The sequence below is a fragment of the Equus przewalskii genome, chromosome 1 (genome assembly GCF_037783145.1).
Source record: "Equus przewalskii isolate Varuska chromosome 1, EquPr2, whole genome shotgun sequence".
Taxonomy (NCBI): Eukaryota; Metazoa; Chordata; class Mammalia; order Perissodactyla; family Equidae; genus Equus; species Equus przewalskii.
The window spans coordinates 134,061,366-134,086,447 of record NC_091831.1 but is presented as its reverse complement, the minus strand read 5'-3'; the positions used below and the strand labels follow the sequence as shown (position 1 = coordinate 134,086,447).

Genomic DNA, 25,082 nt, shown 5'->3' with positions numbered 1-25,082 from the left:
CGACTGGAATGTGCTCTGGGGCCTCTGGGTGAAGCTAGCCTGTGAGGCTCAGTGGGCTGCAACCACTCCAAACCCACTGGGACTACCATGAGCGACACGGAGGACTTGTCCTAGAGTTGGAGGGATGTCTCACAGAGCCCAACGGCAGGGAACTTGAGCCAGGGACTAGGACACCATGGGGAAGCCTGAAAGTTCTTTCTCTCCATTGCTTCTCTATGCTTCCCCCGGCCTGGGTCTGCTTTGTTCATCTCATTCCCAGTCGCAGGGTAGAAAACAGCCACTGAGTGCGCACCTGAACAGAGGAGCTAGACAGACCCTTGGGAGGAGCTAAGATAAACCTAGTTTGGGTGCAAAGTTCTGGAAGGTCAGCAGAAAGGTCCCAGTGGGAAACACACCTTCTAGATGGCCACTAGAAAGGGGTCATCTAATGAATGGGGTTTAGGTCCCCAGGCTCTAGCTTCTTCAAGGGACTTTGTCTGGTACTGGGATGTCCCTGCAGACCCTAGGCTACATCAGCAGGCAGCCGCACCCTGGATGGGTGGCTGGGCTGGGTGACCTTTCAGGGTATCTTCAGAGAAGTCATTTACTTGTGTTGGAACAAAAAGAGGGCTTGTGCAGCAGCAGGGACATCATTGACTTGGGGTCTTAGGAAGGGGTCCTAATTCTGGCTCCCCCTCTTATTAGCTGTGTAGGCACTAGTCCCATGTGGCTGTTGAGCACTTGAAATGTAGCTAGTCTAAGTTGGGATGTGCTGTGAGTGTAAAATACACACTGGATTTGAAGACTTAGCACCCCTCAAATATAAAATATCTCATTACTACTTTACCATTTATTATTAATATTAGTCTTGAAATGATAACATTTTGGATATGTTGGCTTAAATAAAATATGTTATTAAAATTAATTTCAGCTGTTTCCTTTTACTTTTTTTAAAATGTGACTCTTATAAAAATTTAAAATTATAAAAATGGCTCCCATTATATTTTGATTGGACATCACTAATCTAGACTCTAGACCTAGTGAATTACCTTTATTGAAAAGGACAAAATCACCAACTTGGCACCACTCTAGAAAGTTGGAGAGAGGTATTTATGCAATTTCAATGCGTTAGCCTCCATTTAGTATTAATTAAGCAGCGTCTTGTCCTCCAGGGTCTCAAACTCTGGCCCAATCCAGCATCTTGTCCTCCAGGGTTCCAAACCACAGCTACGCCACCCTCCGCACTGCCTGTAACAAGCCAGCGCTAGTCCTAGGAGACAACATGAGGACAGTGTTTGAGACCCAAGTCCTGTGTACACTTAGGGGCATGCAGACGTCCTTGGGGGAACTGCAGGCCATTCCACTACTTTGGAAAGCTTGACAGAAAGAAATTCTAAAGCTTCCCAAGCACCGCTGCCTTAGCTGATGATGAAATCATTGTTTCTTGGCTTGGGGCTTCTAACAACCCAGCCAGGCAAGATTTGTGGTCTCGACTGATCAGAAGCTCTAATAGGCAATTATATATCTCTCTGATTAATGAAAATGTTGAAAACAGGTTAATTACTCATTAAGAGGTAATTGGATAGACAACATCTTTCCAAATGTGCTATTCTTAGAGAATATTATTGAAAGTTGCTGTTGGTAATGGAAAGTTTGGGAACCACTGATAGAAGTAATTGCATTCACAGGATCCTGGTTCTGGCATGTTTTGTCTCCATGTTTGGTTGGTAAGTGACAGAGTTCCTTTGAACTTTCCCGCAGGGATGTGTCCTTGGTATGTACATCACTCTGAACTTCACAGAACTTTGAGATTTGGAAGACTTCAATCATCTCGCCATCTGGGATGATGAGCAACCTGTCACCACTGTCAAAGCCCTGTGACCAACCCCCATGCTCTTTGTTCAGTCCCATTTACTCCATACCTTGGAATGTACCAAGCTTTAACTATCCCACCTCCAAGAACTATGTCAGAGTCGTAACCACAAATTCCTTAGTTTATGCTGCAGCTCTGCATGCCACTGTCACACTCACAGAACCAGTTCTTCACCATCATTGAGACCACAGCTGCCTAGGCCCTCACATCCCACTGTCCTCCACCTGCGCCTCCAGGCCCCATCCGCAGGGCAGGAGGCGTAGACCAGGAGTAAAGTGCATGTGCTCAGGGGCAGGCTGCCTGGCTGTGTCCCCACACTTTCCTTACAGCCTGTGAGACTTTGGGCAAGTTACTTCATCTTTCCAGAGCTCCATTTCCTTGTCTGTAACTGGAGTTTATGAGAACACCTACCTCACTGGGAGTGATGCAATATAATTATATATATGCATATATGCATATGTATTTATAATGAGATAATATGGGTAAAGCTTTCTATAGTGCCTGGTTCATAGATGCTGTCAGCAATGGTTAGCTATGATTTGTTATTATTGGCTTTGTCTTTTCACCTGTTTTCTCAGAGAAAACCTGAGAATCAGATTGCTTGTCTCTGTGACAGAGTCATGACACTCCCCCACTGGACCTCCCCATGGCCTGGCAATCCATATGTGTGTGTGTGTATATAAAAGTTTTATCCACAAATATGTGTGTCAGTGTGTCTCTCTTTGTTTTTTCGGTAATATCTTTATTAAGATATAATTCATTCTTCAACAAATATTTATTGAGCCTCTTTTGTGTGCCATGTGCCGATGGCTAGGGATGTACAACCCAATAAGCCATGCTCTTTGCCTTTATCCCTCATTTGTTCATAGTCTCGGGGTGCCACTTACAGTCTGATGGCAACATGTCATTGTGGGACTCCTCTGCTTAAAATGCTTCAGTGGCTTCCCAGTGTCTTTAGGACAATGTTGAACGGCAAAATTCATGGCCACCAAGGCTCTGTGTATACTTGAGTGTTAGGCCGGCCCAGCCACCCTCCCTGCCATTCTCCCCGCCTTGCGTCTTCTGCTACTGTCTTAGGCGCCAAATGAATATTCTTTCACACAGCCCTGCGCCCGTTCTCCACTGCTCACATCTAGACTGCAGGCTTCCCCAGGGAGGACAGGATTCTTCCCCATCCTTGCATTTCCTACAGCCCTAGGACAATACTGGGCATGGTGAAAGAACTCGATACAGTACTATACATATACTTAACACATTTACCATTGAATTAGTAAATGAATGGATGGCTCTATAAGTGAATGAATGAAGGTACGTGGTTCTGCCAAGTAGTACCATTTATTTTAGTTTTTATTTGCCTGAAGTTGGGTTCTGTTCTGTCCATTTCAAACTGTCCAACCAGAATGATATGTCAGACCAGCTGAACTGAGGGGTCTTTATTTTAGTCAAGTATTGATAATAAATCATTCTGCTCTAAGGATTTTTAAATCGTGGCATGTTCTGATCTGTTTGTATCTATAGGATTTTAAGCAAAATGGAATAAAATGACAAAACATAAAATAAAATGCCCACAATCTGAATATATACATGTTGAACAGAGCCATATTAGGAGGCTTTGTTGAAATTTGCAAGGCGGGGGCCGGCCCCGCGGCCGAGTGGGTAAGTTCGCGCGCTCAGCTTCAGCCGCCCAGGGTTTCGCCAGTTCGGATCCTGGGCGAGGACATGGCACTGCTCATCCAGCCATGCTGAGGTGGCGTCCCACATGCCACAACCAGGAGGACCCACAACTAGAATATACAGCTATGTACTGGGTGCTCTGGGGAGAAGAAGAAGAAAAAAAAGAAGATTGGCAACAGATGTTAGCTCAGGTGCCAATCTTTAAAAAACAGTGGAAAAAAAGAAATTTGCAAGGGGAGCTGGAGAGTATCTTTCCCTTTCACTCTCCTATAGGCAGGACAAAGGTCTCCCTCCACCCAGGACAGGAAAGTGTCTCTCTCCTGGATGGTGGTGTTGAGGGAGGGGATGGAGAGTGGGCTTCCAGTGGGGTGTCGGGCCCAGCCTGGCCCTGTGGGAGACAGGATGCAGGCGAGCCAGGCTCTCCAGCCCCCTCTCATCAAGCTGTTTCCTATTTTCAGAGGTATATGTCGTGGCCCACGTGATGCAACAGTGATAAATGCATTGTCCTGAAATCTAAACGGGGGAGGGAGGAAACGCCTGGCATTTATGATATGTCTGTCTGCTTATTTGCTGAGAATGTTGTTTGTGGGAGATAATAAACACAGTGGAGGAGTGTTTTCAGAGATCCTTGGGAAGATAATGTCCCGATGCAGGGCTAAGACATTGATGACATTCTGATGCAGGGCTAAGACATTGATGACATTCTGAAACAGGACGCAGGTCCCACAGCCAGGCTAAGCTTGCCCCTGGGTCTTCCTCTCAACTTCACTCCCTCCATTACAGGGTCCTCCCTGCTGTCCGTACTCTGACCACCACATCCCCAGCCCCTGGCCTCATTTCTCCCCCACCCCTCTACACTGGTAGCGCCCACGGCTCCTCCAGGATGCCCTCTCCTGGTTACAGTTCCCAGCAGTTTCTTCTTCCCTGACTCCTTCTCTCCTTTCCCCTCCTGAGACAGATCTTTACCCATAGGTCAGTGAGGAAGGCCTACAGCAGACAGCCCCCTCTGCTCCTCTCCTTTATTAAGCACTTGCCATGTGTCAGGTGTATTACTTAAATCATTCATTTAATCCAAACAACCTAAATAAGGCAGTGATAATGACCATTTTCCCCATTTTACAGGTTGAGAAGGAACTTGATTACCCCCATAATTGGTAGCCCAGGGATTTGAACTCATAGTCTGATGCAGAGACCTCACTCTTACTCAGTATGTGCTATTCCCTTCCCACTACTTGCTGGGTACCATGTGAATGTCTGGTGCAATAGAGATGCAAAAAGCAATCCTTGGAGAGTTCCTGGTTACACAAAGAACAGTGAAAACACTGGGAGAAGCACGGCAATGATGGTGATGGGAAGAGAGAAGCTGAGGAGATAAGGGAAGGCACGGGAGGAGCATGAGCAAAGGCACTGTGGTGGATGCTGTAGGCTGCTGCCCACAGCCCTCTCACTCCCCTAGAGTCAGGGAGTGGTGGATGCTGATGGCTCATGGCAATTGCCCTCAACTGGAGGAAACTGACTTGCATGTTAGGCCCCTTCCCAGGGGAAGGACTGATCAATAGGTGAGTAGAAAGGCCCAGCCACTTGCCTCAGTTGAGGGCAACTCCAAAGGGTCATCCCAGCTCCAGAGCACTGTGTGGGCTCGGCTGAGGCCTCTGGTGTGGCTGCTTCACAGGTCAGCCCCTTCCTCTCCCAATTCTGCTTCCTTCATTCCAGGACAGGTATGTCTCCTAAGAACATCCTCAAAAACCCTTCTACACACAAGCCTATCCAAGAGAGTGTGTCCTAGGGAACACAAGACACGTGGAGAAGTGGAGGGGCAAAGGTACATAGCAAGTTCCAGAAAGTAAAAATAGCCCAATGTTGCCAGACTGTAGGAGGTGGGGGTATAGAACATACTGTGTAGGCTGCTCCTCCTGCATTTTCATCTGAATGTCCAGCGAAGGATGTGTATTTATCTTTCTCAAGAACCTGGCCTGCAACTCTGCCCAGCGTCACAGAGGCCTGACCTATCGTAAGAATAAACTTCTGATTTAGAGGAAATAGCAGTTTAGAACAACAAAGAAATGTTTGGGAATCATTTTGTTTATAGGTGCTTTTCAATGTCAAAGCTAAAAAGCAGCCTTAGATGCATCCAGACCAAAGGTCCTCAGTCGTCACGTGGACGTGTAAAGCCCCAGAGCAGTGACATGGCTTCAGGTTCAATGCAGATCGTGTCAGAGCCACCACTAGAACCCAGGCTTCCTGGCCTCCAGTTCATTGATCTTTCCACCACTCCTCAGGTAGGTCTATCCATCACCTCTAATAAAACGGTAAACAGAAGCCCTTCATGCTCTCACTCATCTTCATGCTCCAACAGTGACTTCTCCGTAGATGTGCACAGGCCCTTGCAGAAGACTGCCACTCAGCCTCCCCCAAGGGCTCCAGCAATTCTTGATAAAGCCCTGTTCCCAGTGAGCCTGCTTTGCCAGTGGCAGGCACATCAAGGTTCAGTGTTGTTCCAGAACCTTCTGCACTTCCCTTATTCCCTATCGAATCAAATACAGCCACTTTTCCTCCAACCATGGTCAAGATAGATGGGGAAGCCATAGAAATTACAGTCAGAGGGCGCTCTACCTACTGCAGCCCCTTCAATGTTTAGTGCTGCCTCCAGCCATGGGGTTAGTGGCTTCTCTTCACCACACCCCCCGTGTTAGTTGGGCCCCTCCCTTCCCTGGGGAAAGGGTTTATTGGTAAGCTGACATTTAGCTGGGGCACTTGTTCTGACCAATAACACTCCTTAGCTGCAGTACATTAACCTCTGACAAATGGGTGACTCCAAACCCATCTCTGCGATGGGGACAGCAGTGCTCATTTGGCTGTCTTGTCTAGAACTGAGACTTTGTCCTTCGATCTGGCCCTCTGGGCTTGGCAATGATTAACCCATGTAATCAGACTCCCTGTGAACTTCTCTTTCCAGATTAGGCAGGTTCCTGAAAAACTGCCTTAGCGTGATGTCTCCCCAGCTGGGGTTTGTGTTCTGCTAGCTTCCTACGAGCTCCATGTATGGGTTATTCCATGGGCAGGGCAGGCCGTGTGGTCAGGTAAGTTGACCAGTGTTTATCTTTGGAAGATACTCCATCAGCTGGAGGGCAATAAGTCCTATCTTAAACATGCCTTCTTCTGTTTAACTTAGATTTTCCCAGGTTTATTTGACTGCAGAAGCTGTGTGTGTGTGTTTGTGCTTTGTTTTTCTTGGAACATCTTTTAACCTCCTTGAAGGGACTTAACTTCACCTCTTTCTGATCCCAATCTCTTTCCTCTGTCCTGATTTTCACAACTGGGCTTTCTGTCTGGCCCACTCTTCAGGAGTCACTGTCCCTGTCTCCCCAGTGTCCCTTCTGCACACTGGGGTCTGGCCTTGTTCCTGTGGCTTCGCTCCCTGCTTCTGACGCTGGTCTGCCTGGGAGTGATGGGGTTTCCCGGGACACGGGACTTCTAATGCTAAAGCCAAGAAAAAGTCTTAGACAAACTGGGACATGTTGGTCATCCTATCCCAAGCCCTGCTCCACGCCTGCAGTCCCCAGCTCCCTGGTGGCCACCCTGGGGCTTCCCCAGCCTCTCCTGGGAGTCGCTGTCACTGGGCTCTGCCCATCTGGTAGAATGCACAGCTATTTCATTTTCAACTCCCTGCTGCTGAATGATGATCTGGGGCTGTGATCGCAAGTTGCTTGAATGCCCACCTCCTCCTGGTCTTTCAGCTAAACTCAATGTCCTCATTGGGCCCCGTAGCTGGTGCAGTTCCTGAACTTCCCTTGGTGCCCCTCTGAGCAGACTCTGACCTCATGCTGTCTGCCCCCTGTGAACTTGAGTAACCACAGCACCACAGAGTGCTGTTCTGACAGGCACGAGGGGAGCTGAGTGGCTCTCAAGAGGGGTCACGGTGATGTGACCTCAGCTGAAAGGGAGCCAATTGGGAGGGGCTGCGGGGACAAGTCTGTGTGGAAGGAAGAGTGAGTCCATGTGTCCAGGAAACAAAGCTGCCACCTTTGAGCCCATTGCATCACCTCTGCCCTGTCACCACAGTTAAGCAGGGTTTGGGGGATTTGCACCTGGGACCAACAAGTGTGTGTGTCTCTGGGCCACACAGATGTCCACTCTGATGAATGAGTTGTCTCTGACGTCAGGGGCTCACTCATGAATGAGGAGGGTGATGGAGACGTGGGAACGAATGAGTACAATCAAGAGGCAGGGTGTGTCACTACCCAGCTGATGGAGTGACTCATTTGTCCCTTGTTTTTATTGCTCTTCTTTCCCCAAGTCTTCCTATTCTCTTGCTTCAGGCTGTTTCATGTAGGTCCAAATCAGGAGTTCCTTTTGTTCCTTAAAGCCCTAACTTATTGGGAGATTGGTGACATTTGTTCTTGGAGGGAATAAGGTGACCTCTTGCAGGGGGGAGGCAGAAGTAGCCATATCAGAGGGAATTTTGGACCAGAAGTAGTTGTTTTTCCAGATTGGGTAAGCAATGGAGCTCAACACCACCCCTATGCAGAGGTAGGACCTTGGATGGACTGATTTGAGCATGCTGTGGCCCTGGGGACCATGGCAGAGACCACTCGCTCATTCATTCAAGAATACTGTACTGGGGGCCGACCCAGTGGCATAGTAGTTGAGTTCTCGTGCTCTGCTTAAGCAGCCCAGGGGTCGCAAGTTCGGATCCTGGGCGCGCCCTAGCACCACTCATCAGGCCACGCTGTATCCCACCTAAAATAAAAGAAGATTGGCACAGATGTTAGCTCAGTGACAACCTTCCTCACACACACACACAAAAAGAACGCTCTACTGGGTGCTGTGTTCCAGGCACTGTTGTAGATGCTGGGATTAGAGGTATGAACAAAACAGGCTAAAACTCCTGCTCCCATAGACCCTGGATCTTAGGGGAGACAGACACAAAACAAATGCACGAGACTTGGGCTTGTATCTGAAGAGCTATGGAGCCACTGGAAGCATCTGCACAGAGGAGTGTGGGTTTAAAAGGATCACGGTGGCCTCTGTGTTGTGTGTGAATGGACTGTAGCGGGCAGGGGCTGCAGCAGAAAGACCAGTTAGGAGGCTGTTTCAATGGTCCAGCGATGAGGTGATGGTGGCTTAAATTTTGATCATAAAAAGGGCTTAGATTTTGGACACGTTTTGAAGGAAAAGCCAAATAGACAAAATGTAAGGTATGAGATTAGAAAGAGGAATCAAGGATGACTCCAGCGATTCTGGCCTGAGCTACTAGTTAATGAGGAGTCCTCATTAACTGAACTGGGGAAGGCTGGGGTGGGAATGTTTGTTTTTGCTGGGGCAAGGGGATCTTGCACAGAAATAGCAGAGCCCCTGTGCCCCCCCATTCCAGGAAGGGCCACACAAGCCCATACGGCTGTGTATGGATTAGAAATGGTGTCTATTCCTCCAGTGGACAGGCCCCATCTTGGGGGCACAGCTTGTCAAGGGGAATGTTAGCTCCTCCAGCCCGAAGCCCTCATGCTGCGAACAACCTTCACAACCACGTCCAGAGGCCTTGCCGGAAGCGACTACTGGATTATCAGAAAGACCCCATGGGAAGGATGGGGCCAGATGGGTACTTGGGACAGACAGACTGAACTTAGAGAAATAATGTCCACATCCCTAGGCCATGTTTTATAGGCAAACTTTATACTTGCCTCAGCAGCTGTAGGGGAAGCCTGTTTGCATGAGTTCATTAGAGGTATGAAGGCACAAAAATAATGTTAGGGGGTATTGTTGGCCTTCTTGGCATTAAAAAAAATGAATGCTGTTTTGTTTTGAAGTTATATGATCTTCTTTTATTACATGCTAAGAGCAGAGAAGTTCTCTATATTAATCTCTCTTAATAGACCAAATCACATGTAGGAAAAGAAAGGCTTTTATTCTTTTCCAAATGTCTCACATTAGCACTGGTATGGAACAGCCAACATATTTGCTTTCAAGAAGTTGTTCCAAATCTAAAGGAGTGTTCTGTCCTCTTTCACAGGCAGCATTTCCCAAAAAATGACCAGGCAACTCATTGTTTCCTTTACAAGGGACCTCACAACATATTATAGTCATATAGTTGATGTTTTATGCTCTCATTCAAGCCTCACAAGGGCCCTAAGAGGGGTACTATTTCCTCCCATTTTACAGGTGAGAAGATTAAGGCTTGGAGAGCAGAAATGACTTGCTCAGGACCCCTCAGCTAATATGTGGCAGAGGCTGAATGTAAATTCAGGTTAGTTTGGCTCCAAAGCCCATTCTCTCTATTAAATAGTGTTCCTCAGACTGACTCCTCTGATGAAACCTAGAATCCAGGGCTGTCCCTGTGGCCGAGCGGTTAAGTCTGCGCCTCTGCTGCGTTGGCCCAGGATTTTGCCAGTTCGGATCCTGGGCGCGGACGTGACACTGCTCATCAGGCCATGTTGAGGCAGCATCCCATATGACACAACTAGAAGGACATGCAACTAAGATATACAACTATGTACGGGGGGGATTTGGGGAGAAAAAGCAGAAAAAAAAAAAGATTGGCAACAGTTGTTAGCTCAGGTGCCGATCTTTAAACAAACAAACAAACCTAGAATCCCACAATCCCAGGGCCATAGATTTCTGGAATTTGAAGGGAATAAATGCCTCTACCCTCTGCCTCCTCCCCTACCTGATGCCTGGGTTTCCTCTAGTCATCCTTGATGAGATGTTGTCACCAGTGGTCCCAGACCCTGTCCTAGCACAAATGCTAGATGATGGCAGAAGAAAAGCTTTGGGAAGCTTATTAGAATATACATTTCTGAGTATCATCCTAGAGCCACTAAATCAGACTGTGAGTGGGTCAGGGCCTAGAAATGTATTGTTAGCAAGTCCTCGCTTGGCTGTGGTGTGCAGTTGGGCTTGGGGACCACTGAGAGAGCCACATTCCATGGATGGGGAAGGCCCTGCCTGCTTCTCAAGTGAGCCCTGCTCATCATTTCCACCCTTTCCAATTTTTTCCTTTATCTCCTCTCCTTGGCTAGCTCTGGCTATTAAAGTACTCCTTAGGTTGTGTTAAATTACTTCTCCCTGTAGCTTTTACCTACTGGGCCCCGTTCTACACTTTGGGTTACACAGAACAAGTCTAGCTACTCTGCCACAGTGACAGCCCTTCAAGAATTAAGTCACCTAACATGTCCCTTGGTCTTTTCTTCTCTAGGGATAATATTTCCAGTTCTGTCACCTGCATCTCCCCTTATTTGGTGTCAAGTTCTCACATCGTCTGCATTGTGTCTTTCTGAAATCACTTGGTTGGTGCATATTCCTTTAAACTGTGGCACCCAGAACCCAAGGCCACATTCCAGGCATGGTAGGGCCAGCATCGCGCAGTAGAGACTTTTGTTTTTCCGGTTCCAGACCCTGCTTTCCTCTGAATGCAACTTGAAATTAGATGAGATGTTCTGGGTCACAGAAGGGTGGGCTTCTGTGGAGCCACTGGCCAAGCTGAGTTCTACAGGTACTGTTAGTACATGATGCTGGTGACCTGGGTCTACCGTGTCCTCTGCTGGTGCCATTGTTGACTTTGCACTCAAGGTGAGGACCATAGATGTATTCCTGCCAGATTCCATCTTGTCAGATTCTGCTCTTGGCTCTTTGATTTTTCAGATCCTGCCTCTTCTATCGGTAGACTGAGTGTTCCTTCCTCCAATGCTTTCAGATTGCGTGTATTCACACCGTTTTGTACCAGACTCTCCTGGCCACACAGTAGTTTATGGTTATCATTGTCCTGGAGATGTTTGCTCTGAGCAGCAACATATTACATACCCCTTGGTAAATGTATTTATATCCAGATTTTATATAGATATAATAGAGAGATGTAGTGGACACAGTTGGTGCCCACCCAAATCTCCTTGGCCCTCTTCTACCAGCTCTGTCTGTTTCCCAGCTTTTGTTTATGTACTTTGATCCTAATAGTCTGTACTTGTGACCTTCAGAGGATTTTTCCGTGGACACAGAGGTTCCTTGCCCCTATGGAGTGACACAGGTGCCTGGGAGTTAAATACCCCACCTCCCATCCACTCCCATACCAGGGAAAAGGAAGACAAACACCCAGCTCTTTTGTCTGGAGGCAAGACTAATTCTGAGGTGCAGTCTACACTCTAGAGTTGCCCATGGGATCAGGCTAGATCTGGAGCTTTTCCTAAGATGGTGACCTTGCTCACTTTTTCCCCTTCCTGTATCCCCACTCCCTTCCTGGTTTCTCCTGGGAGCATCTCCTCAATAATCCCCTACATATGAATCCATGGCTCAGAGTCTGCGTCTGGGAGAAGCTGACCTAAGACGATAATCATAACATAAAGAGATGTGTCAGATGTTCTGCATGAATATACATATATAATCATTTCAGGGCTTTTTTATTTTTAAGAAGAAAAAAAATTTCCCCTTTATAGATTAGCTATTTCATTTTTAGCATAAATGCAAATACAGGTATTACTCATATTTTAATTGGTCTGAACGGAATTTGCTGACCAGTCGCCAATTCAGTACCTTTCTGGGCAAATCTCCTAAATTACTGAACGAAACACATGGATTACAGGAGATGCTCTTTGTACCTCGCTGCTCAGGAAGGTCCCTCCTTCCTCTAACGTTTCTCATCCGACTTACTCCTTCCCTCCTGTGAGGATTTTTTTGACATTGGGTGGAGCCTGCTTCCTCGTAAAGGCGGTCACCAGGATGTCTTCCTGAAAAAATAAATACGTAGGATTTCCGCTTTTGCACCTGCAAGTTTTCTACTACAAGCCCATTTAGCTACTTGGAAAAGTCAGAAGGATGCCTTCCTCCAGGTGCCCAAACTTGTCCCTTTGTGTTTGATGCACAAGAAAGCCCCAGGGCTGAGGAAGGAATCCCTCGTCCTTCACTGTTCCTCTTCAGACTGTTTCCCCTTCCCTCAGGATCTAACAGATGTGGGTCGACTACTCACTAGGGTGACCTTCGATGCACACAAATCCTCCAACTTTTGGTTGGTCACTAACTTTTGTTGATTTCCTGCCTTTTGAATCTATCCCCTCCCTTCTTTTCCTGGCTTCTGAAAGCCCTAGTTCAGAGCCTCATTATCTCTTATCAATACTATTCCAGTGACGCCAAAGTGCTCATCCTGCAGTCTCAGAGGCCTTCCGTCTGTGCTGTTCCCTCTGCTGCTGCTGAGTCATGTCACTGCTCTGCTGAAAAATCTTCAATAGCTCTCATCACCTGCAGATGGAATCCAATTTTATTCAAGGCCCTTTCAACCTAACCCCACCCTGCCTTGTCTCCAGCCATTCCCTCCTGCCCTGAAGTTTCAGTCACACTGGCTAACAGCACATATTTCCCAGATCCTCTGACCTCGTTGTTTCCTCTGGCCCCTCAGCCCACGATGCCCTCACCTTTTCCTCCTCCTTCTTCAGAGCCAGCTCTCCTGCTGCCTTTCCTGGGAAGTCTTTCTTGCTCTCTGCTGCAGCAGCAACTTGGATTCCCTTCTCCTCTGCCTATCACAGTGCTTTGGACACACCTCCAGTCTGCTGCTATAGAGTATAGAGATGAACTGTCAGGTACACAGACTGGAGCCATCTTGGCTGGGGTGGAATCTTAGCTCCGCCAATTACTAGCATTGGCACCATGGGCAGGTCCCTTCACATCTCTGTGACTTGATTTCCTCATCTGCAAAATAGGGGACGTAATAGCCCCTTCCTGAGTTGCTGGGAAGTTTAAATGAGCTCACTCATTTTAAGCCTTTGAACATGGTATGTGCGGTATGTGTTGGCTATCACTTTACTTTCCTAAGAACACATCTCTCTTCTCAAATTGACTGTGAACTCCTAGAAAGCAGGGGCTGTCTTACTCATCTCTGTGTCCCCAGTACCTGGCACACAGCAGGCACTTGGTACATATTTGTTCAATGAATTGGCTTATTATTACTCTGCCAGTGGTTCATTTGTTCAGAGGTTAACTGGTGAGCGCAGGATTATTTTCAGTGAGCTTGTATTCCCCAGAGTGGGCCAGCAGCAGGTTCCAGCCCCGGTGTCTAGACAGGTTTATAACTTCTGTGTATCTGGGTGACTTGGCAGGAGTATTGGGTTCCTCTCAATCTGCTTTCCTTATCTCTAGGCCCTGTTTGCTGCTTCTCAGACAGCCATGAATATGGGGTGTTTCTTGTTCTACTTTACCCAAAGGAGCTTGGTAATTCAATACCCTTGTCCTTGGGTTGGAAATGTGTCCTTTTTCTATTGTGAAAGTTTGGTCTCTGTTTGATGTTCAAAAGGGGGGAAAATGCCAGGACTTTGGGATGTTGTGACAGCTGAATGGAAGAGGGAAAAAGGGGAAGCTTCAGAGACGTAAGAGGGAAGAGGGCACAACATATCAGGAAGCCTGGCACTGCTTGGGCTCACCCACTCTGCGTCCTTGTCCAGTGATTCGATTCCTGATTGTTTCTGCCAAGAAATAATGAGAGTCTTTGCCGCTCAAGACTTGCTGGAGAAATGGGTCTCATCATAAGCTCCTTAACTAAAGATGCCGATAGAGAGTCTGGAGAGTATTCAGCAGAGAGCAACGAGGACAATTCAGAAAGCAGAGGCTGGGAGGGTATGAGGGAGAATTCTAGAAGCTGGAGTGGGAGAAGAAGGTATAATTCAGTGATTGATTTCAAGAAAATGGAGGGCATTTATACAGACATCTAGAATTTTCTACAGACCTGTGCTTTGGGAGAAATTTTGAAATTTCTAGTTAGAAATTAGAAAATTAGAAAATTAGAATACGTGGCTCTTGCTGAGGATAGGAAGGAATGGCAGCTAAGACAGTTGTGTCATAGCTCCTGTTCCCTCCATCCCAAACAGTGAGACTCCTCTGTCACCAATGCTCAGGGAGGGCTTGGAGCAGACGGGGGCAATGTTGAAAGGGAACAGGGTGACCTTTCACAGCAGACCCCTATCTCTGTCGCTCTCTCATCTGCCCTCTTAGCGCTCTCAGTTCTGACACCGGGGAGGACTGCGGGCTGGGACAGAAGTGGCTGGCCTTTGATTCTTCTGTCACAAAGAGTCAGTCCTTCCTTTTTATCTTCTCCCCAAACTGTTCATAGAAACCTGTGACTATGACTTCACTTCTGACTTCTTCCTTTCCATTCTAGATTCACCTTTCCATTGATTTCTCAGTCCCTACTTGTCTTCCCATTTTCCTTCCTTCTCCTCCTTTCCTACTTTCTGGGGGCACCCCACTCTCCTCTCTCTTGCAGTTCCTTATGTGTCGGCCTAGTAGGTAGGGGCTGCAGCATAAGCCAGAGCCTGGGATCTGCTCAGTCACACCACCCACAGCCCTTAGTGATCACCAGTGTGGGGAATTTTCTGGGCTGGGATAATCCTGGGGCTCTGGCTGCTTCAGGTGGCAAACTTCTTAGAGACCCTGGCCCACCCTAGAAGCTGGGCTGGCAAGGATTTTAGTTTCTGTTTTGCTTGACTATGAGTGAGTTGCATTATTCCTCTGTTATATCCTTTCGTCGTTCATTCAACATTGACTGTGTACTTGCAACATGCCAATTACTGCTCTAGGTCCTGGGCAGGCAGAATGTAAACAAGATCTGGTTCCCAGAGAGAGCTCACAAGCTGGTGTGCAGTCTGCTGCTTTTGTAATGAACTATAATACAGTGTGATAAGTATTACACTAACAACATGAAAAAGAGTTGGATAGATGGGGGAAAAACGACTCCATGGGCCATGTTTCCTCTCTCATGCTGACTCTGTCTCAGGTGGTCACTTGGGTGGTTGCCATAATATAAATAAACATTCATGATGCCAGGTTATTTTGACTCTGTCTGAACAGCAGCCCATTTTCTTTCTCCTCAGGGCAACATAACAAAACAATGATAATCATTAGCCTCTTTCTACTGAGACACGTCTGCAGATATTTCTAACCCATGTTGGCTTTCAACAGCCACTTTTGACCACTTTTTTACTGAAAGGCAGACCTAGCTTTTCGTCTTACAAAACTCTCCCAAGAGGAGGGGGCTGCTGGAAGTAGGATGGGAGGAGACTTCTCATGAATGACGTCTTTTTAGAAGGGTGGGGGATGGGAGGTTGCAGGAGAGTGTAGTAAAAAAAGTAGTGGATCTGGAGTCAGAAGACTAGAGGTCCACTCCCAGCTATTCACCAGCTGACCTAATGTCCCTGGGCCTCAGTTTCTGTTTTGCAAAATGGGGATGATAACAGTATCCACCTTGTTGGTCATGGTGAGAATTTGACCAGAAAATGCATATAAAGCACATAGAAAGCAGGCACAGCTGTGGTGATAATGATGACAGTGATGGCAGAGAACAGGCTGTATGGCTTTGGGATAGTCACTTAGATACTCTGGCCTCAGTTTCCTCACCTGCAGAAGGAGCGAGTCTCACAGGATCATTTGGAATTCTGTTCAGCAACATTTCTAGAGCATCTTCCATGTTGGTGTCACACTGGGGGTTCAGAGAAGGGCAAGGCCTGGCCCTTACTCTCTGGAAGCTCACTACTGGGGAAGGACACACACACCCCACTGGGGAAGAACACACAAGCGGATGACTCTAACAGAATACAAGGTCCCAAAGAGATGCTAGGTTCACGAGGGTGAGCATTCAGGGCAGGAGGATCCTGGAGGGCTTGGTGGGGAGGCAGTGTTCGACCTGGACTGTGAAGGGTAAGGATAGAGAGGTTGTCTTCCCCTGCTGAAAAACACTTTATCCCCAGGATAAAGGCTCAACCCTTCAGCTAAGCACACCAGCTTCTTCATGATCTCCTGCTTCTCTACCATTTGCCTCTTGCACTGTGCTATTTTCAGCTCCTAAAAAATATATCACAACTTCTCTTGTCTTCCTCCCATCTTTGCACATGCCACTTCTTTTGGCCTGGAACTCCCTCCTCCCTCTGCTAGGGGGCCAGCCCTGGGGACAAGCAAGGTGTTAGCGTCAGATGGTGGGGTCCATCCCAGTTTTGCCACTTACCAGCCAGTGGGACCCCTGCTGTGTTACTCAATCTTTTGGTGAGTCAGTGTCCTCATCTGGAAAATGGGGATATGAGGTAATAGTGCCTACCTCGAAGGCTAGCTGTAAGGATTAAATGAGGTTATACGTGCAAAGTGCTCTTCAGCTCGGCCCCCAGGAATCATTGAATAAATACGAGCACTTGTGATGAACACTCTATGCCTGGCCTGCTCTTGCTTGTACTTCAGGTCTTAGCATAGTCATCACCACCTCTGGAGGCCTTTTCCTACACAAGCCAATTCCTAAGGCCGGATTGTGTGGTCCCCTAGGTATCTCCTTTTCTACCAGAGCACCGACAACTGTCATCTCTCGGTGATTCCATCAGACTCCAAACTCCATGAGGACAGGGGCCAGTCGATTGTGTTGGCTGCTGGGAGGGAGCCATGGTAAACAAATACTGAATGAATGACATGGGGTGAGGGTCGCAGGGATCCCGGGGGTGTGGCAGAGCCTCTTGGGGCAGCCGGGAGTGGAGTGGGCCGCTGAGCATCGTAAGGATGACCCGGCAGGTGGACCTTGACACCGCAGGCAGCAGAGAGAGCCAGGGCGTCCAAGGGGTCTAGGGCTCCTTCCTGCCCCAAGACCGACCCTGGGAGGGTGCTCCGCCCTGGGGAGACGACGGCGCTCAGCTTTGGCGGGATCCGCTGCTTCGGGGAGAATGCGGCCTGACGAGTCTAGCCAGAGAGCTCGCGCCCCGCCCCCGGCCCCGCCCCCGGCCCCGTCCCTCCGCGCCTCCGCCCTCACCCCTGCCCCGCCCCCTCCGCGCCCGCCGCGCCGCAGCCGGAGAAGCTACTGGGCCGCGTCGCCCCCGCGCAGGGCGGGCCTGCGCGCTTATTCCGCCCGGGAGCAGCGCAGCGCCGAGCCCGCTGCCGGCCGCCCCTGCGGGATGCTGCGCTCCACGTCCACCGTCACCCTGCTCTCGGGCGGCGGCGCCAGGGCGCCCGGGGCGCCCAGCAGGAGGGTGAGTAGCTGGGGGTGGGAGCCGCCGCCGTCCCGTTTCCCGGTCCCAGCCGCCTGGTTGTAGGGGTCTGGGGATGAGGACGCGCGGGAGCCGGTCTCTGGCTCCGACGCCCCACTCTGGACTCAACTTTCTGTTCCTGTCCCAGTTCCAGCTGTGACCCTTCTCTTTGATGCCCCAGGGGCGCCCCACCGGCTCCACGGTTTAGGGGACTTTCTGGAATTCCCAGAGATTTCCTGTCCTTCCTGCCTTCTCTGTCAAGCCAAGTTCTTTAGTGGCAACAGTTGAAAAAGCAACGGAGACATTTCTGCAGTGGCCCTACCTTGAGACTCAAAGATAATGAATGTCTTTAACATCCAAACTTTCCTTCATCCAACCATTAACAGAAAGGGTCACTTGTGGCCACCGGTGATAGAATAACACTGATTCTGGAGTGGACTTAGCCAAGAAAGGCTTCACCTTACAAACCAGAGATCAGCAGCTGGCCACCCAGGAGCTCAGTTGTGTGGGACTTGGGTTTATGCAAACCACTTTCTTCTTTCTAATTTAAATATTAGCGGGGTGAGGGGGTAGAGGGGGCAGGGATAGCTCTGGCAACCCTGGGTACCATCTCCAGGGAGGTTGCCCTTTGGAAGTGCTCTTTCTCTGCGATCTCAGTGGCATCTTTTCTCACTTCTCCAGATACTCTGTGGAAGAAATACTAGGCACATACAGGTTGCATCTTCCCCATTCCATGTCTCTTCCAAGATCATCGCCTCAGAGCACACTGCCAGGGCCTTGGTTTGTGGCTTTTTAGTTCATCCATTCATCATGATATTCAGTACTTATCATTTGGTGCCTCTTTTCTGTTGTTGAGACTTCTCTGGTCACATTTCCCCAAGGTTTAGCTAAGCCGGTGGGTAAGTCCAAGCCAAGACCCCCTCTGGTACTCCTGTTTTCTCGTCTTGTAGACATGCTTATTTGCTTTTACATACTTCAACCAAGTGACTAGCAGTCACCTTACCTGCTGTCTTTCTTTAGCTCTAGAAGAAAAGCATTGTGTTACTCTTGGGTATGGGCCAAGTGATAGGTTCTAGGGAGGCGGGTGTGCAGTTGTGTGTGTGCATATGTGTACACCAGACACTTAGGGTTGACAGAACTCTGTCCAATTATTTGCTTCATAAAGCAAGGTCCTCATTAGGTCCAAGAGGATTTCCAACCACAGTCCCAACCTTACTCCAAGATGGGTATTGGCCTTTTTTTTTCCTATGGAAATCCTTCTCAATTGGAACACAATTGCAATTGTGAAAAGCTTGCCCTGAGCCTGGATAGCCTCATGCATGGGACCAGATTGCATGAAATTCTCTAAGTCCTCCTCCCAAGGTGGGGACTGGTTGGGGCAGCTAGAGTGATATTGTGGTGGATGCAAATGTGACTAGTACACTAGATAATCTTTCTGAAGGTTTTTTCCCTCAAATGTTTACTTTCAAGTATTTCTTTAGTTATAAGTGCTTTGGTGTCTGGCACAATTGAGAAGACTTTGCCGTTTGAATAAGGCAACTGGAATACTTGGGACTGGAGGGGTCAGGGCCCTGAATCAGACCTTGTAGGGCTGTTCTGAACACATGAGGATTGTTCTAGAAAGAAGATACTTAAAAGTTCTAGGGTTCCCTTTATGATTTCCAACTCTGCTCATGATTTGCAAATGTCCCAGGTGCTGTCTGTTTGTGTATGTGTGTGGGGGGGGCATGGTGGCAAGCTGTGATCCTTTGGTTAATTGATTTATTAAACAACATTTATAGATCTTCTGTGTGATGCAAGGCTAGGCGTTGGGGCCCGCTCTACCTGTGGCGGTAGACATTGTCACAGACTACCATTATACAAAGTGATGGTTGTTAGAGTGGGGTAGAGTGTTGACAAAGTTGAGAGGAAGCTGAAAGGAAAGATTCTTCCTGAAGCATCTAAGGAAGCCCTCCCTCTGCAGGAGACATTTGAGTTTAGTCTTGCAGGATGAGTAGAAATTTGTAGGGTGACTGACATTACTGGGCTACTGAAAGGAGGAAATATCATTCATCTGAATGGCAGTCTTGGCATATACTGTATAACAATGGCACATTGGACCTGTTTTGGGCAAAATGCTTATTTTTTGGAAAAACAAGAACAGTATGTCTTGAAAATAAAATTGTAGACCAAACGAGTAATCATGAAAAGTGTTCCCGAAGTTGAGAGTTTTCCAGTAAACTCTGTGTCGTTCTTTCTTTCCTCTCTGACAGTGGACAAGTAATGGTCTTGAACAATGACACGTTAGCCATTAAAATACCATTTCTGTTTCATCCAAAAGCTTACCAAATTAGGGGCTGCAGGGAAACTAGGACCTGTTGATCCAGACATTCAAGCTGAGCAGAAATGGTGGTGACAGCTGACACTGAGCAGGGAGTTCTCAGAGTCAGCTGCCCAGCGTGGTGTGGCCAGACCAGACTGTCACCGTTTATCCTTTCTTTAATGGCTGCCACCTACAATTTGTACTTGCTTCTTATCTGAAATCATCTTTCAAGGGAAAAAAAACAATAGGTCAGAGAGTAATTTCTGTCAGCTGATAAAAGCTCTGAGAACTGTTTATGGATGTCAGCCAGCAGGGGTTGTGAAATTAAAAAAAAAATATCTTCAAACCAGTTGTGCACTAAAAATAGTTTTATCTATGGCAACAGCAGGAGGATAAATTGGCTGGAGAATAACCATAGCTGGAATGATGACCTTGGAGAATGGGGGGAAACATTTAAAAAAATATTGACATGGCTTCATGATTTTGAAAGGAATTTTATAAATGGATGAATCCCACAGAACGAGGCTTTGAAATGAAAGGTCAGTTGTGTAGCCAGGTGTGTGCTTTAGGGGGAAGGCACGTGTTGTTTTGTGCAGCTAAATATTTTTGGTTCGGCTGTTCAGCTGGGGTGCTGTGAGATGATAGACCTGTCAAGGGTTTCCTCCAGCACCACGCTCTATTGATAATAAGAGACTGTTGCCTGGTGTTGCTGGAATCATGGCTCCTCAGTGGCACATAAAAAACAAAACCCAACCCAACAAGACCACAAGGATAGGGCTATCTCCTAGCCTGCTCTTGCCAATATTTCTTTTTATTTGGCAAAGGCTTCCTCTGTTAAAAGCCTGAATGGGCCTGTCAGTCATTACTCCCTACCTAATGTACCACTCTCCCGGGTCCCATTTCAGTCTGATTGGCTCAAAATAAAGAATTCTTCTTAGCTGCCCAGTGAATGGGTCGGATAGGTGTTTACCTCGCTTCCTTTTCATTTTCACAGAAACATCTTTGTGCATAACTTCTGTATGGTCCTATGGGCTCTGAGGAAGGGACACAGGGCATTGTGGGACTTCACCCTCTGCTGGAAGGAAGCTGGCTGCAGCGTCCACCTGGGAGGGGTGGGCAGGGGGCCCACTGCACCCAGGAAACAGGTTGGCTCCTCGCCAGGGCCCTCCTGAGCCAGCTCCTGACAGGCCGGGTTGTGAGGTTTGGAACCCTGACATCCTCAGGGCTTAGCCAAAAAGCCTCTGCCACTAAAATGTGGCAGTTGTAGACTCAAAAAAGAGTCCCAACCTCTGTGCTTTGGTTCACCATCTTGCTGTGTCCGACGTGGGATGAACAGACCTGAGTCTTGGGGACTCTTAAGGAAACTTGATTTCCTCAAGATAGCAATCCCGTGGTTGTTCTTAGAGGGTGAGGAGTGGGGTTCTGGCCCATTCCTTGCCTCCAGGGCCCTGAGGAAGGGCTGCATGAGTGGGCTCTGTCACTGTTTATCTAGACCCAAACAAGAAACCCAGAGGCTGGTGTTGCCACCGAGCTTCTGGTCACTTGGGAAACCCTTTCAAGTTAGTCAGCCTCAAAAATTGTCTCATCGAGTTCAGGGAGCTGTGGACCCAGGGCTAACTAGTGACCACGTTAAAATGTTTCCATGTAAAATACTTTCAGCGATCACCTGCGTTATGGTCTCAGCGCTTCCTGCGGTGATCTCTCTCAGCCTAAAACAGTCCAGTGTTCTCCAGCATGCAGAAGACTAACACACTGGTATTTGCCTCTTTCCCTCTTTAGAGGAACGCTATTTCCTAAGTGTCAGTCACACTGCCGGCTCTTCTTTGTTCTTTAAGTGATTGTTCCTGAGTGATCTTTCTAGAATGCAAAATCCAGTCATCTGACTCTGCCTGAAGAGCCCCCGAGAACTGCCAGGAGAAAGCACCAACTCCTTAGTTTATTATCCAGGCCCTTCGGATCTGCCCTTTGCCTCCGCTGTTCCTCTCTCCACGTATTCTCTTTCCAGATAGTCCAAATTACTTGCCATTCCCCAAGCTTTCCATGCTGTTCCTCGCCTCCTTGCCTTTTTTCATACTCTCCTCTGATGAGGGGTCAGCTCCTCCAGGAAGCCTGCCCTGAACCCTCCTCTTCCATGTTTCCCTGGAGGCCTGTGCGGCCTGTCATTGCTTGCGTCACCCGTGATGAACACTTGAGGAGAGGGTTTAGGGACCCTCCCTCCCCAAGCCTGGTGTAATAGGTGCTTCAAAGGGAGTGCCACCATGGTCCTAAGGGAGCCACACTTAACATTGACTTGGCAAGTGGGAAAACAGGAAGAGACTTGGGATAAAGCCAGCGCATTCCCTCTACCCACCTGGGCAGGAAGCAGGTGACAAATGGATGGGAGTACTGGCCCACGTGAGGAGTTTGACAGTTCCGGGAAGGCCTCCAAATATTCCAGTTGCCTCATCCTGTTGCACAGTTGGAGTTTCATTCCTTTGGTTAGGTCAGTGGTTCTCAACCCCGGTTACACATGGAATCACCGAGAAGCTTAAAATATTTCTGCACAGGCCCCACCCAGACCATTTGAATGAGGACCTTTGGAAGGAGAGAATAACGTCAGTATTGCTTAGGAAGCTCCCCAGGTGATGCTGATGTGCAGCCAAGGAGCAGAACGACTTTTTAAAGTGTGGCTCTCCCCTTACAGCTTTCTTGGAAATGCAGCCACTCCTGGATCAGTGTTCTGGAAGGTGCCTTTGGCCTTGTGGAAGGGCAAGGTGGTGGAGGGGCACGGTGGGGGAGTCATAACACTCCAGGTCACACTGGTATCTTGGTGTGCATTCATTTCCCTGAGTGTTCTCGCTGGATCTTGGCGTTCCCGGGCACACTATGTGCCTGGTACAGAGGTGAGCCAGTGAGAGCAGGAAGGAAAGGTCGCCGTCCACCTGTTTATGAATTTCGTCTGGAGTCGGCCCTGCCACAGACTTCAGAGAGGGGGGCTCTGAAATGCTTTATACCACCTGGAAAAAATGGCCAAGTATGTAGATCAGGGGTCAGCAAGCTACTGTCCTGGGCCAGATTCAGCCCTCTCGGCTTTTGTAAGCCTCTGAGCTGAGAATGGTTTTCACAGTGGCCTGCAAAACCTAAATGTTTACTATTTGGCCCTTTACAGAAAAAGCTTGCCCCACCCTGATATAGATAATCAGGCCTGCAAGTTCAGGGCCACGGCAGAACTAAGAGGCCTCTTCCAGATGGGGTCTGCCCTGTTCCACATAGCCTGCCCTGCGGATCCCGGAGATTTTATGCTTGTGCTGAGCACAGGGAGTATGGAGTCTGTCCTCCTGGCCACACTCACAGAGGCCACACCTTCTGTTGCTAGGTGGAGCTGGGCAGGGACCCACAGTCACAAAGTGGACAAGGCCCGAGAGAAATGTAAATGCACTTGGCTAATTTCCTTAGGGAAATCCATCTTTGTAAACTGGTTAGCAAGCCCCTTGTCACCTCCCAGGGTCATCTTCTCTACCCCTTTTTATTTGAGATGGATAGTTTTCCCTTGGGTGGGCCTGGATCCCGGAAACTGAGAGCATGATGGTACTTGGATCCCCAAAGTCCCCGCTAGATGGAGACCCAGCCCATTGCCTCCCCAGAGGGAGTCAGAAACAAGGCCAGGAGGACCCACTTGGCTCCCAGGTGCCCTGAGTTGCAGACAAGGGCTTGGTTGTGTATTTTCTTGTGGAGGAGGCTTGAACGCTATCTGCCCCTCCCTTGCTATCTCTCCCAGGGGGGTTGGAAGAAAGTGGAAGACTCTCTGGAGAGTTTCAGGTATATTCTTCCTTACAGTGTTTTCAGTTCAACCTAAAAAGAAACCCTACTGACATTTACTGAGCAAGCGCCTATTATGTGTAGATACTATGCTAAGCCCTGAAATGGCTACGAAAGCAACTGAAGTACAAATCTTGTTTGATCTCTCTCCGTTTTTTCCCTTCCGTCTGTGTGGTAGTGCATGGAACACAATAGGAGGTGCTCAATAACTGCTATGGAACCACTGAACTCAGATTTGAGTCTTAGTCCCTTCCTCCAAGGAGTTGAGTGGCTCCCCATTGTCTTCCACCTGGGCCCCTGCTTCTCCATGAGGCATTTGTAGATTGTTAGAGTTTGGCCCCACCTACTTGTCCATTTTCCTCTCCTGCTCTAGCTTAGGTTGCAGGCCCACTTACATTCTCGGAACACGCCAACATCTGTGCCTTTGGCCAGCGTGGAATGAGTGCCTTGCATGGTGGGCATCTGTTGTTATTCTGATGATGGATTCTCTGGACCTCAATGACCTGAAAAGTCCTTTCTGTTCTTCTATACCCAGCTCAAATGTCACCTCTAGGAGCCTTCCCATATGTTCCCACCTCCAGTTAAGATTATTGTTCTCTTTCCTATATTCCCATGGTAAGAAAGTACAGTTACTGAAAGTACAGTTACAGAGTACTTAAAATGTGCCAGAAACTGTTCTAATATCTTTGTACGTATTAGCTAATTTAGTCCTTGGCACAATCCAAAGAGAGTGGTTCTGCAGTGTTGTTAGCTCTGTTTTACAACCAAGGTAACTGAAGCACTGAAGATTACGTAGCTTTCCAAAGATTTCATAGCTAGTGGGTGTCAGAACCAATATTGGAATCCAGAAGGTGCAGTTCCACTTTGCCTTAACCACCAAGCTGCCCTGCCTACTAGGACCTTGTATTACTTACACTCGGGGATTGCCTTGTTTGGGTGTGTTTCTGGATTATGGTTCCTGGGGGCATGCTGTTTCTTTTTCATCTTGGGACCCTCATAGCCCGTAAAAGTATTTTACGAGTAGTGGATGCTCAGTAACTGAGTGGTGAAATACGCTGAGTCCATCTTCCTGCTTTTCATCCAATGGAAGGGACCCAGGCTTCCAGGGATGGCTGGTCCAATTGCAGTGGTGCTCAGGATAAATAAGATGCAGTTCTCCCCATTGTTTAGAACCCAAGCCAGCTGAGCCAGCTGCTGTCGGAACCCCTAGGAATAAAGTTGCCTGCCTGCCTCTCAGGTACAGGCCAGCCTGGGGCAGCTCTGGGTATTGTGTATCTGAGTTTCAGGAAACCATGGAGATCAGCATCATAAAATGCTGATAGAGATAAGCCACGCTGCCTCCATCTTACTCAGTGGGAGATTCCTGAAAGCAAATGGATAAAGGGAAGTCAACAGTACTTGGTCAACCTAGTGGCTGCGTTCATGGGTTACTTAGTGCTTCTGTTAAGGAATTCAGAGTACCTTCTAGACTTGTGGGGTGTTCTCTTTG

The 25,082-nt window shown here is 48.2% G+C and overlaps 1 protein-coding gene across 4 annotated transcripts in view; it reads left to right on the top strand.

Annotated features, from left to right (window-relative positions):
• Nucleotides 1-6,442: 6,442 nt before the first annotated feature.
• The window catches only part of MYZAP (myocardial zonula adherens protein), a 101,687-nt gene continuing 83,047 nt past the window's right edge, over nt 6,443-25,082 (top strand). The window contains exon 1 of one of the 4 annotated variants that reach the window (XM_070579082.1): nt 6,443-6,606. In XM_070579082.1, the coding sequence (XP_070435183.1) occupies nt 6,565-6,606 (42 nt within the window). In that variant the 5' untranslated portion in view covers nt 6,443-6,564. Of the gene's footprint in view, nt 6,607-17,152; nt 17,497-25,082 lie in introns of those variants that run through there. The other 3 variants (XM_008529089.2, XM_008529091.2, XM_008529090.2) reach the window with 3 other exon arrangements.